The 12383-nt window shown below is 40.3% G+C and overlaps 1 protein-coding gene across 1 annotated transcript in view; it reads left to right on the top strand.

The window, feature by feature from the left end:
- LOC146714540 (basement membrane-specific heparan sulfate proteoglycan core protein-like) overlaps nucleotides 1-12383 on the top strand; it is a 52038-nt gene that overhangs the window by 35937 nt on the left and 3718 nt on the right. Inside the window, exons 12-19 of the mRNA XM_085440217.1 lie at nucleotides 2755-3021; nucleotides 5606-5878; nucleotides 6012-6278; nucleotides 7290-7562; nucleotides 8597-8863; nucleotides 10219-10518; nucleotides 10906-11163; nucleotides 11424-11672. Of these exons, the coding sequence (XP_085296343.1) occupies nucleotides 2755-3021; nucleotides 5606-5878; nucleotides 6012-6278; nucleotides 7290-7562; nucleotides 8597-8863; nucleotides 10219-10518; nucleotides 10906-11163; nucleotides 11424-11672 (2154 nt within the window). The remainder of the gene's footprint in view (nucleotides 1-2754; nucleotides 3022-5605; nucleotides 5879-6011; nucleotides 6279-7289; nucleotides 7563-8596; nucleotides 8864-10218; nucleotides 10519-10905; nucleotides 11164-11423; nucleotides 11673-12383) is intronic.

The following is a 12383-nucleotide window of genomic DNA, read 5'->3' as shown; positions in this document are numbered from 1 at the left end:
ACCTTGCTTTAAGAAAGTGGCCTGATGGGTCATGTATTCCGTGTATTCCGTGCCACAGGTTGAATGTAGGGGTGCAACGATACACAAAATTCACGGTTCGGTTCGATACTTTGGTTTCACGGTTTGATATTTTTTCGATACAAAAAAATGTTCATGCCTTTTTAATTTGTCATTTATTAAAATTATAAATATATATTTTAACTCAGAAGTACAGATTTAAAATTTAATGTTGCTGAAACAACAAAGTAATCAAAAAATATATATATATATATATCTGATTGAGGAATCACTCATCTTTGGAAAAGAGAGTTTATTACAGAGAAATGGCTCTTTCCAAAATAAAAGCTATACTATACGCTTCTTCTGGGCTATATTCTCAGCAGCATATTAAACATATCAGGTCCCCATAAGGAGAATCATGTGCTAACGGCTGTCTAAATGACTCGGGTAAAGTTTGTAGCATACGTGCTTGTTGTTTTTGTCTGCTTCCACTTGTCTTTGCACTAGGATGATGTCGGAGTAAATGTGCAGTCATATTCGTTGTGTTCCCACTAGTGCTGTCAGCGTTAATCTCGTTGAAATGACGTTAACGCCACAACACGGCAAATCTCCGTTAACGAGCCACTGCGGATCGCCCCGTGCGTGGGGCTGGATGGCCAACATGTTAACAAGCAAACTGCGCTAACGCAGTAGTTCCCACCCATGTAATTGAGCATTGCGTGGCATATCCAACATACTGTTTTACTTTTGTCCATGACGCGCTTACCTTCAGGGTCATACGTCACATGAAAACCAAAATAGTTCCAAACGCCACATCTGAATGAGGGTGGGGGAGGTTCAATTTGCCATGTTGCAACGAGCACTTAACTTCTGTCTCGCTAGCTTGCCCTACGCTCAGTGAATCTGCGTTCGACTGCTCCGCCTAGGCTGCACTGTCGAGCGCAGATCCACTGAGCGCAGTGCAAGCTAGCAAGACAGAAGCTAAGCTCAACACAGACAGCATCGTCAGAAGGAAAGTTGATAAAATAAATTAAAAATTTTGTATTGTTCGATACATATGCGTACCGAACCGAAAGCACTGTATCGAACGGTTCAATATCGATACGAGTATCGTTGCACCCCTAGTTGAATGTTGTGGTGAAGACAGGGACCACCTCTCTCTGCGTATGTGCGAAGCAGCGAGTGAGAGTAACATCTGCAGGAGGAAGTTTACAGAGTGAGAAAAAGAAAAGTGTGTTTATAGCAGCAGCTACTGCAGCCAGAGAGAGTCTGACAGGCCCAGCTGTGAGCCACATGTTAGTATCCAGCTGTTCACTGTGTTCACCGCCTCCAGAGGAAGAAAGTGTGCTGCTGTAACCTTCCCACGCCTCTCTCCATCTCTGCACTTTGCCATAAGTTGACCCAGAGCAGAAAGCTAGTTAGCAGCTACGAGCCAAACTCAGAACACTGAGCATCAGCCAGAGGTCTCCGTGGGTCAGAGCCGTGGATCTGGAGATAAACCTGCCGTTCTGACACTCACGTCAACACGACAAAGTCTGCTTTCCACAAGGAAACAAATATCTCTTGAAAGTGTTACAAATGTGCACGACATGATCAACAAGCAATGATTTGTACACATTTGTTTCACACTGGGACTTGAAAGCAGCTCACATTTGTAGATCTGTGTGAAGCTGGCAGTTAAATTAGACTCAAAACCCCACGTGGGCACGAGACGTGATCTGTGCGTGTCAGGTGATTCGTCCACATGTATTTAAGGTGTTGTGAGCTGTGTATTATCACCAGATATGCTGTTATTGTGCAATAAATATCTTTATGTTTTCGACCCTGAGCTGATGTATTTTATACTCAGGGCTGCCCGTGGCTGCATGAAAACAACAGAAGATGATCGCTCATTGAAATGGACTGAAGACATAATTATATACAAATAGTTTTCATGATTATTCTTCTTATTTTACAATTATTGGACCACAGCTACATTTTATTTACTTATTCTGAACTCAAACAGACCTGCAGAATGATGCTTTATTTAAAGTAGGCCTGCACAGGCCTGTGCTGTTTTTCTCCTCTTTAAAGTTTTTGTTAAAAAGTTCTTAAAAGGTAAAAAAGCTCTTCTTCTTATTAAGACATCTTGTATTGTATTAAGTATATTTATTATCATCTCTGAATTATGGACGATGAATTTTAAAGAAAGAAATCTGAAAAACAATCTGGACGTTAAAATTTGTGCCTCAATGATCAGCAGTTACTCAGGTTTGTGTCGACACATTTGTACAATAGTTTGTGTGAACTGGAGACCTGAAAAGTTGCACACAAATCACTGCACACAACTGTAAATCTTACTTTCTGCTTGTGAATCATATTATACACAGTTGCACCACTTTCAAGGTAAATTTGTTGCCATAAAAACAAGGATATACTGTCCACCTTCACTCCCTGTCTCTGTAGCTGTAAGTGGTTCTTCAAAGGGAAAATGCAGCTGTTAGCTGTAATGTTAGGATTTGTAGATCACTTTATAAATGTGGAGTGTGTGGAGAACAGGCTGTGTGAGTCAGATACACCGGTGGGCCACCACACACGTGTACCACACGGTAAATAAACGTAAACACTGATTTTTAAATCCAACTTCAGTTACAGTCAAAATGTCACCAGGATGCAGTAAATCTTTCTCCTCTGAACAACAGCAAAAACAAAATCAGGCTTCAAAATGACTTCATGTTTCTATTTGTGTCTAACTGGATATTTTTCTGTGAACAGTTCCCAGTAAGCCCACTGTGACCCTGCAGCCATCCTGGACTCAGATATACAGCGGTGAGACAGTCACTGTCAGATGTGAGATTCAGGGAGGTGAAGGAGCTCAGTGGACGTATGAATGGAGAGCAGCCAAGTTAAACACACCTCCAACATCCAATGAATACAGAATCATCAGAGCTACTGAGTCTGACAGTGGAGGATACAGCTGCCGGGGCAGGAGGGACTATTTCTTCTCAGAGTGGAGTGATATCATCACACTGACTGTATCATGTAAGATCTTTCATCCAGATTATTTCAAATTACTTATTGTGTTAATCTAACCTTTAATTGGGACAATCAGTCGTCTGCTTATTAAATAAAATCACAAATCAGATGTTAATTATTTTTTATTCTAGTAGACTTTCAAACATGATAACAGACAGTTTTTGTTTATATTTCAAAACTGATCATTTAACCATTTGTGGACAGGCTGCAGTCTTCAGTGTCCACGAACAGCATGTTTAACTGTCTGACTGGATACTTTGTAGCATCGTGAGCTCAGAACATTCCTTCCGCTAACAATTAGCAAAGCTAGCTGGCCAGCAACAGCAAGCAAAGCATCAACACTGATCATTTTATTAAGGATGAAAGAATTTAGACCATTTTTAACTCTCAGTGATGCCACATGTGTTCTTTTGACTTTGGGACCTGAAGCTGAGTTTTAATCCAGATTACTGAGGATTCTGACTGTGGTAGCCGTGATGCTCCGACAATCCATCAAGCGGTGTAGCTTTTACCAAAGTTGTACTAAAACATTTTTGGACTGATTTTTGAGCACCACGTACCACATAAAATCGGTTCGAGGTCAGTAAGCACAACTACAATTCATAAATAAAGCGCACCGGATTATAAAGTGCACTGTCGATTTTTGAGAAAATTAAAGGATTTTAAGTGTGCCTTACAGTCCAAAAAATTCCGTACTTGGAGACAGAAAAACACGGTATTTTAAAACTTTACTTACAGTGTAGAGCACTAACATTGCTGCTTGTGAGTTGAAATTCATGCTGGGATACCTGGCTGCCCCACGTCCACAGTACCATCAGTTCATAGCAGCGATTTTCTAATATCGATCTGTCCTGACTTACTGTGCACGGTAACCAATCAGATGTTAGACAAGAGGCAGCGCTAAACGAGATCCTCCAAAACTGACATTTGGACTCCATCTTTTTTTTTAGTTGAATAAAACTCAACAGACTCCCATGTGGTCTCATTTTATTGGAGGCTTTATTGGAGTCTGTCAGCCTCTCTGATTTTTTAGTTTTTCTATGTCGATCAGTTGTTTACATCATTGGAAATTAAATTATAGGATTATAGAAAACTACCTAAACTTGAACCATGTCAGTGATGACTGATGGTCACGGTGCTCTCACAATAACAGACACCATTCAGTTTAGTGTCACTTTTGACTGTTATTAAAGGAAAATGCAGAGAGCACAAAAAACATCTAAAAGTAATTTGTTTGTGCAGCATTCGTCTTTGAATAGTGAAGCTGTAGTGCAGTTTTGTATGAAGACACTCAGTCTAATGCAGGGGTCAGCAACCTTTTACACCCAAAGAGCCATTTGGACGCAATTTCCACGCAAAAGAAAACATTGGGAGCCGCAAATACTTTTTGACATCTAAAATGAAGATAACACTGTATATATTGTTTTTTTTTTACCTTTATGCTTTGTGTGAACAACTAAGGTGTGTTGCTTATGAAATCCATGCTACAGAGAAACTTACATTTTATTTATGTAATGAACACATTTTGAACTCTTAAAGAAATATAACAAAAGGAAAGACACCCAGCTGAACTAAAATGATCCATGTAGCAAACAGAAACTGTGGTGAGCCTCCAGCCTTATATCACCTTTGGGCTTTTGGAGCCTTGACCTGACTTTTAAAAAATAATTGGAAAAAAAGCACTTTGCTGCTAAAAGATGAAAAATAGATATTTGCAAAATTCTGCCTAAATATGTATTTTACCTGGTTAATCTGTGTGACGGGGCGTGGTCTGAAGCGCTGCTGCAGGGGAGGCGGACGCACCTGAGCGGCACCCACAATCACGCCTCGCAGTCTTAACGTCTGTGCTCTCTATGCTGTTGTTGGTGTGTGTCGGGCTGTGAGCTGAAAAGCTACAGCCGGCTGTATGCGTACAGTAACCGTGTGTGAAAAGTGGTCAATAAAGAGAAGCTGTAAAGTGTGTTCATGGAAACATCGTCGGGTCTGCCGTGGTATGTTTACAATGGGACTTCTGCTCCTGAACCTCTGCGCACAGCGTCTGCAGATCGGGGCTGTACGAAGTCACTTTCATCTTTACGCAGGACTGTAAGCTGTCATCTGTGAGGCGTGAGCGGTGTTTGTTTTTAACATAGTTCACGGAGGAGAACAGCTGCTGACATAATGTGGATCCGAAGATCCATAATTGGCCTACCTGGGGTTGAAAGTCTCGATAAATGCATGTCGTTTCAGCGGGTATGACGCTTATTTTGAGCGATGAAAAAATAATAGAATAGAATTGTATTTTTATATTTTAAGATCACAATAATCTTCCAATTTAGAACTACAAGTTAAAAAAGAACTAAATAAATAAATTACACTTCAGCTAAATACTTCTAATTTATTTTCCCAAACCACGCGGAGCCGCACTGTAAGACTAAAGAGGCGCATGTTGCCGACCCCTGGTCTAATGTGTCACATGCAGGCAAATACTTTTTGTTTGGTGCTAGAAGCTAAATGACTGAGTGAATGTGTAAAGTCTGATCATTTCTATAACAAAGTTCTTCCTGAAGCAAGTGACAATCTGATAAACTTTTCCCTGTAAACGCAACAGCAAGTAAACCCAGAGCCACACTGACAGCACAAAGTTCAGTCATACCAGCAGGGGGCAGTGTGACACTGAGCTGCTCTGTGGAGGGCTCTGCTGGCTGGAAGTTTGACTGGTTCAGACGTGATTCAGAGTTTTCTGGAGCTCAGAAAATAGGAGCTGGAACATCAGAGCACACGATCAGTATTTCAGAAGGAGGCATCTATTACTGCAGAGGAGGGAGAGGAGATCCCGTTTTCTCCACAGAGGACAGTGCTGCAGTTACAATTCAGAAACAAGGTGAGGGTGAAATTTTGTTGTGAGATAACACAAATTAATGATTATATGAAAGTAACACATTATAAATATGATTTTGTTTTTATTCCTTGTTGATTTTTTTTCAGTTTAATATTTGTGTTTATTTGTTTGTTAGGGAAAGTTTGGGCTGCTGTGAAACTGCAGCACAGCTGGTCTCAGTTATTCACTGGTGAGACAATCACTCTCAGATGTGAGATTCAGGGAGGTGAAGGAAAGGTGTGGAAATATGAATGGACAGCACCCAACACAAACAGCCCTCCAACATCCAGTGAATACAGGATCAGCAGAGTTTCAGTGTCCCACAGTGGAGACTACAGATGTCGGGGTAGCAGTGACTATCTCTTAACAGGATGGAGTGATGCCTTCAGACTGACAGTTTCATGTGAGTTGGACCATGATTCATGCTGACATTTCATGTTTTCATGTTTACATCTGTCTTAACAGGAAAACTCCAACAATGATCCAGCTGTCTGCAGGCAGCTCAGGACAACAGTTTTTCTCACTGTGCAAACAGAAAGGAGAGACACCATGGAGGCTCTTAAATTATCAGCAATTTAAAGAGGAATGTACAGAGATGACAGTTTGATAAGAGAATGATAAATCAGTGAAATCTTTAGTTTGTTAAACAGTCTAATGTGTCACATGCAGGTAGGGATGGGAATTGATAAGAATTTATTGATTCTCATTGGCTCCAGTTTGAGAGTCGCCACCATCTCTAAGCAGAATATCAAAGACATTCATGCAGATTAATTAGAGGCTGTGAGGTCAAATGTTTGTGCATGTTGGAGGTATTTCCCCTCTTTGTTGGAATCAGTGTTGGGATCATTTCTCAAAAAAAGTAAAGCAAAAAAGTTCTTACACAAAACCAGCACAAAGAGACTTTAAATTGGTCGTCATGGTGATTCTACTGTAGAGGCATGAACAGGTAGAAACGGAGCTGCAGCCTGACTGCTCATCAGTTTCTTACCTGTTGAAATTCATCACTCTGGGTTATTGGCTAGCTTAGTGTTAGCGTACTGTCTGTGCAGGTACTGTGAAGAGCTGAAGTTGTGTTAACAGTTGATCACGTTAATGCAGTTGTTTCTGTCCTGCAGCAGTCTCCACTTTACCATCGTTCCCATCCTTTGTGTAGTAACAATAAAAGTAATTTCTGCACCACCATTTTCCTCCTTTGATACAAACTGGAATCAGCTGATCGTAGCGAGAGTGCAAGAACCAATAAACAGGATTAATAAGCAAGTGGACTAAACAGTCTAATGTGTCACATGCAGGGAAACTAATTAATCTTTGTGTTTGTAGATAAATTACTCTGTGAATCTTTAAAGTGTGATTAGTGCTGTAAGAAATGTATTCTTTATGATGATTTAATTTTGTGGTTTTGTTTCTTCAACAGCAAGTAAACCCAGAGCCACACTGACAGCACAAAGTTCAGTCATACCAGCAGGGGGCAGTGTGACACTGAGCTGCTCTGTGGAGGGCTCTGCTGGCTGGAAGTTTGACTGGTTCAGACGTGATTCAGTCTCTTCTAAAGCTCAGCTCATGAGAGGAAATGAAGCAAACAGAGTTATTAGTGTCTCACAAGGAGGTCTGTACCACTGCAGAGGAGGGAGAGGAGATCCAGTTTACTACACAGAGGACAGCAGTGACGTCACAGTTAGAGAAACTCGTCCGTTTAATTATTTTATTTCTACCAGACTAAGAGGTCATATAGCTGTGAGTTTATTAACCCTTAGATGAGTTTTCTGTTCATTAAGATTACTTGGAAATGTGGGAAAATAGAAACATTTATTTAGTTTTGTTCTTGATTTAAGTCCAAAATTGTGAGACTAAGGACTTGCCCTCACAGAGAATGTGTTCTCCAAAAAAACATCAACAAAACGATTCAGACCTTTAAAAAATGTGTTTTAGCTACAAAACTTCAAATTGAGGAGAAAAGTGAGATCTTGCAGTGAAAAGTTTCAGATTTTGTTTTAATAACAAACAACAAAACAAATGTTTCTGTGTTACAGTGTTGATGTAAATACCAGCCGTACCTGCAGGTGTAAACATGAGACTGTGCTGTAACAATGTAAACACTGTATATGAGAGTTGTGTTGGATCTGATTGTTCAGCGTTCAGCATGATGATGGCTGAGGGATCAAAGCTGTTCCTTAGTTTGTTAGTTTTTGTCTTTATGGCTCTGAAATGTCTGCCTGAAGGTAGACGTTCACACAGTGCATGACCTGGGTGAGATGGATCCTGAAGGATTTTCTTCGTGTTCCTGAGACTGCGGGAGCTGTGCAGGTCTTCAAGTGAGGGCAAAGGATGGCCGACTATCCTCTGGGTGACCTGTATAACCCTGTGGAGCTATTTCCTCTGTGCTACTGTGCAACTGTGCTATACAGTTCTTCATGTAGCACAGTATGCTATCAAAAACCAGCTACAGGTCAGGGTGTTTGAAAATATCTCAGTGCATCCTGATGAAGCCGTCCTGCCTGTGGCCTGGTTTTCACTGTCTTTGTGCTGATTGTAGCAATTTTACTAAGTGGGATGTGGCCGTGATCAAAAACAGTTATCAGTGGTCAGACTGGCCCGAGGTGTGGTTTAACCCTGTAGCCTGTTTGAGGTTGATTTTTTTTCCACTCACGTTACTCTCATGTTTTAAACATCAGAATTTTTATGTTTCTATTTGTCTCTAACTGGATATTTGTCTGTGAACAGTTCCCAGTAAGCCCACTGTGACCCTGCAGCCATCCTGGACTCAGATATACAGCGGTGAGACAGTCACTGTCAGATGTGAGATTCAGGGAGGTGAAGGAGCTCAGTGGACGTATGAATGGAGAGCAGCCAAGTTAAACACACCTCCAACATCCAATGAATACAGAATCATCAGAGCTACTGAGTCTGACAGTGGAGGATACAGCTGCCGGGGCAGGAGGGACTATTTCTTCTCAGAGTGGAGTGATATCATCACACTGACTGTATCATGTAAGATCTTTCATCCAGAGTATCTAAATAAGGAAAAAGCACTTCTTCTTTCTTACAGCTTTATAACTGTCTTTCATGTTGGTCAGTAAAATGTTTAGTTTTTATTCCAACAACAAAAACCTGAACAGCAGCTTTTTATTCACAGTGAAGAGAACAAAACATATGAGAGTAACTTCTCTGCTGTGCAGCTCTAATACATGAAAGATGAAATGCAGAACAAATGCTGAATCTGTCTCAGCTGCTCCACCACATCCACTAAGAAACATTAAATCCACTGATTGTTCCTCATGTGTGTTTTTAACTTAGAAATGCAGCAAATTAAATATGAAAGATTAGTGTTGTGTTTGTGTGATAGTTGTACAGTTTGTTGCAGCTTCACCATTAAAGTTATGTGATATTTATTATTTCCATATTTCCACCAAGTTATTTCAACTGGTTTGATTCAGTCATTGACTTTTGTTCTTTTTCTAAACTGAACTGCAGATAAACCAAAGGCCAAACTGAGAGCTGATAACACAGCTGTTCCAGTAGGGGGCAGTGTGACCCTGACCTGCTCTGTGAACCCATCATCATCATCTGGATGGAAATACTACTGGTACAGAGATGAGAAATCCTCTGAAGCCCTGACCACACAAGATGCAGTTTTCCACTCAAATGGACAAATCAGTGTCTCACAGGAAGGACTCTACAGGTGCAGAGGAGGAAGAGGAAACCCAGTTTACTACACAGAGGACAGCCAGTCAGTCAGGATTGGGAAAACTGGTGAGTTTAACATGAAGTCCGATAAATTCCTGATTAAGGAGGAAGATGAAGAACAAAAGGCATTAACATTTTTGACATTCATGTGTTTTTATTGTACTTTCTTGAACAGTAACAGCCTCAAACTGGCCTGTTGTGACTCTGTATCCAAACTGGTCTGAGATATACAGAGGAGAGACGATCACTGTCAGATGTGAGATCCATGGAGGAGACACTGAGTGGGATTATGAGTGGGAAACAAACAGCATGATAAAAGCTCCAAATCAAAATGAATACAGGATTAGATCTGCTTCATCATCCAACAGTGGAAACTATCGCTGTAAGGGCAGAATGAAAAGTTCACAGCATGAAACAACAGAGTGGAGTGATTCAGTCACACTGACAGTTTCTGACAGTAAGTAGAGTCATAGTTCATTTAACCTGGAAATAGAAACAGTTTGTAAAAATGTGTTTTTATTAGTACATGTTGAGATATTTGACATGTTTAGATAGTCTCACTCTTAAAGTTCATCATAAATATTTGTGAGTCAACATTTTAGTGACATTGAATTCAGAGTTAAGAGACGAAACATTGAGAGCAAATCTTTGTTGAACAGATGAACCCCGTCCTGTCCTCACTGTGTCTCCATCATGGCTGAGTCCTGGAGCCTCAGTAACTCTGAACTGTGAGGTTGAACATCCGTCTGCAGGATGGAGCTTCTACTGGTATAAAGCTGTTCCTGATCTATCAGAGAAATCCTCCAGTTATGAGCTGCTACCTGATGGCAGTGGGACTGCACAGGACTCCTACATCATTCATGGACAGACACACACAGCAGGATATGTGTGCAGAGCTGGAAGAGGAGACCCAGAGTATCACACTGATCACAGTCAACCAAAGTTTGTCTGGTCTGCAGGTCAGTTTGATTCTGTTTATCCTCTCAATAAACCAATTTTATTTCTTAACTTTTGTTCATCAATTTTTCACCAAAATTCAGCTCATTGAAATTCAATAATGACAATTAAATGTTTGTGTATATTGAATATTTCCAAATCTCTCTCTGATCAAACTGAAATTCTTTGTTTCTTTTTATTATTTTTGCACTTTCATAATGTGACAATATGAAAACAGCGCATATTACATTTTAAATGTTTTCTCTTTGCAATAAGTATTTTTAATTTGGATGTTTAAACTCATTTTATTATTTATGCTTGTTATTTTTTTACATAAGATTTTGATAAACAAAGAATATTTTCACTGTGATATTTTGAATGCTAACATCTGTGAGCTTTGTTGTTTCCAGATGTTCATTCAGCAGCGTCTCTCACAGTGAGTCCTGACAGAGTGCAACACTTCACCTCTGACTCTGTCTCACTGACCTGTGAGGGAAACTTCACTGAGTGGAGAGTGAGGAAGTTCTCTGAGGACGGCCGACTCTCTGACTGTAGGAGAATGACTGGATCCACATGTGACATCAACACATCAAAGTCAGATACTGCAGTGTACTGGTGTGAGTCTGGATCAGGAGAGTTCAGCAGTGCAGTCAACATCACTGTACAGAGTATGTTATTATACATTCTTCATGTTCTTTTGGTCGATTTGAATGATTTAGACGTGACATGAACATTTGTCCCAGCTTTGCTGTATGTGAAGTCATTTCATATGGGAATAAAAAACACATACACACAATTTTTAAATTCACAAGATCAGATCTTCATGATGAGCATCTGTACAATCTGTTCTTATTATTGTTTGTCAGCTTTTTCTAAAAGTGTGCATCAGCTGATGTGACTGAAACAATTGTGTGTGATTGTGTCACAGATGATGGTAATGGTCCTATCCTGGTGAGTCCTGTTCATCCTGTGACTGAGGGAGCTTCTGTTAGTCTGAGCTGCAGTTTGAGAACACAACAAATACTTTCCAATGTGTTTTTCTATCACAATGACAAACTTATTCAAAATGATACCCGAGGGGAGCTGAAGATCTCTGCAGTGTCAAAGTCTGATGAAGGTTTCTACAAGTGTCAGTACTCAGGAAGAGAGTCAGCACAGAGCTGGATGTCAGTTAAAGGTGAGCAGGATCAAAACAATTTATACGTTTTTGTAAATGAGTTTAGTGACTGAGAAGGAACATTAGATTAGAACATCTGATTTTTATTTATTTATTTTTTTTAATTTTTTTTTTTGCCTGTCCCGTTTGGCTCTTTTGCCATCAGAATTGTTGTCTAAAGGCAAAGAAAGATTCCCAACGGATTTACTTTACCAAATTGACCATCCCAGCCTTGCCGTAATGGTCCATTTGATTCACCTTTTATTGTTTATTTTATTTTCACTTACTGAATACGGGACAGACTTGACTGGGGGAAAGAAAGAGGGAAAGAAAAACAGCTGAGAAGAGGGATGGGGGAGAAGGGCAAAAGACAAAAACCAACAGAACGGGCAGAGAAAAAAATGCATATATCAATCACCTGGATCACCTGCTGAGAAAGAAAAAAGAAAACAAGCAGAAGAGAACAAGAGTAATAGAATAAACAACATCACAATGATATATGGGAATATGACAGTAAATACTAAATGTTAAACATTATTGTGCAGCACATAAGATCAACAGAACACAGTGTGGTTTGAGGTAGGAGCCAAAAAGGGTGTAGTTTGTGGGTGTGATCACCCGTGTGTACACCTGTGAGCATGGACGCGCTTGTTCTTTTAAAAGGTTCCTTCATGTAATAATCTGCTCGAAGGTGTGGGGGGGCCACAGCCCCGTCCTCCAGGGCATGAAGCA

The sequence above is a fragment of the Copadichromis virginalis genome, linkage group LG3 (assembly GCF_057382275.1).
Source record: "Copadichromis virginalis isolate Kocher_CV1m ecotype Utaka linkage group LG3, C_Virginalis_male_GT1.1, whole genome shotgun sequence".
In the NCBI taxonomy this organism is placed as follows: Eukaryota; Metazoa; Chordata; class Actinopteri; order Cichliformes; family Cichlidae; genus Copadichromis; species Copadichromis virginalis.
Note: the sequence above shows the minus strand (reverse complement) of the source record. Positions and strands in the feature narration are given on the sequence as shown.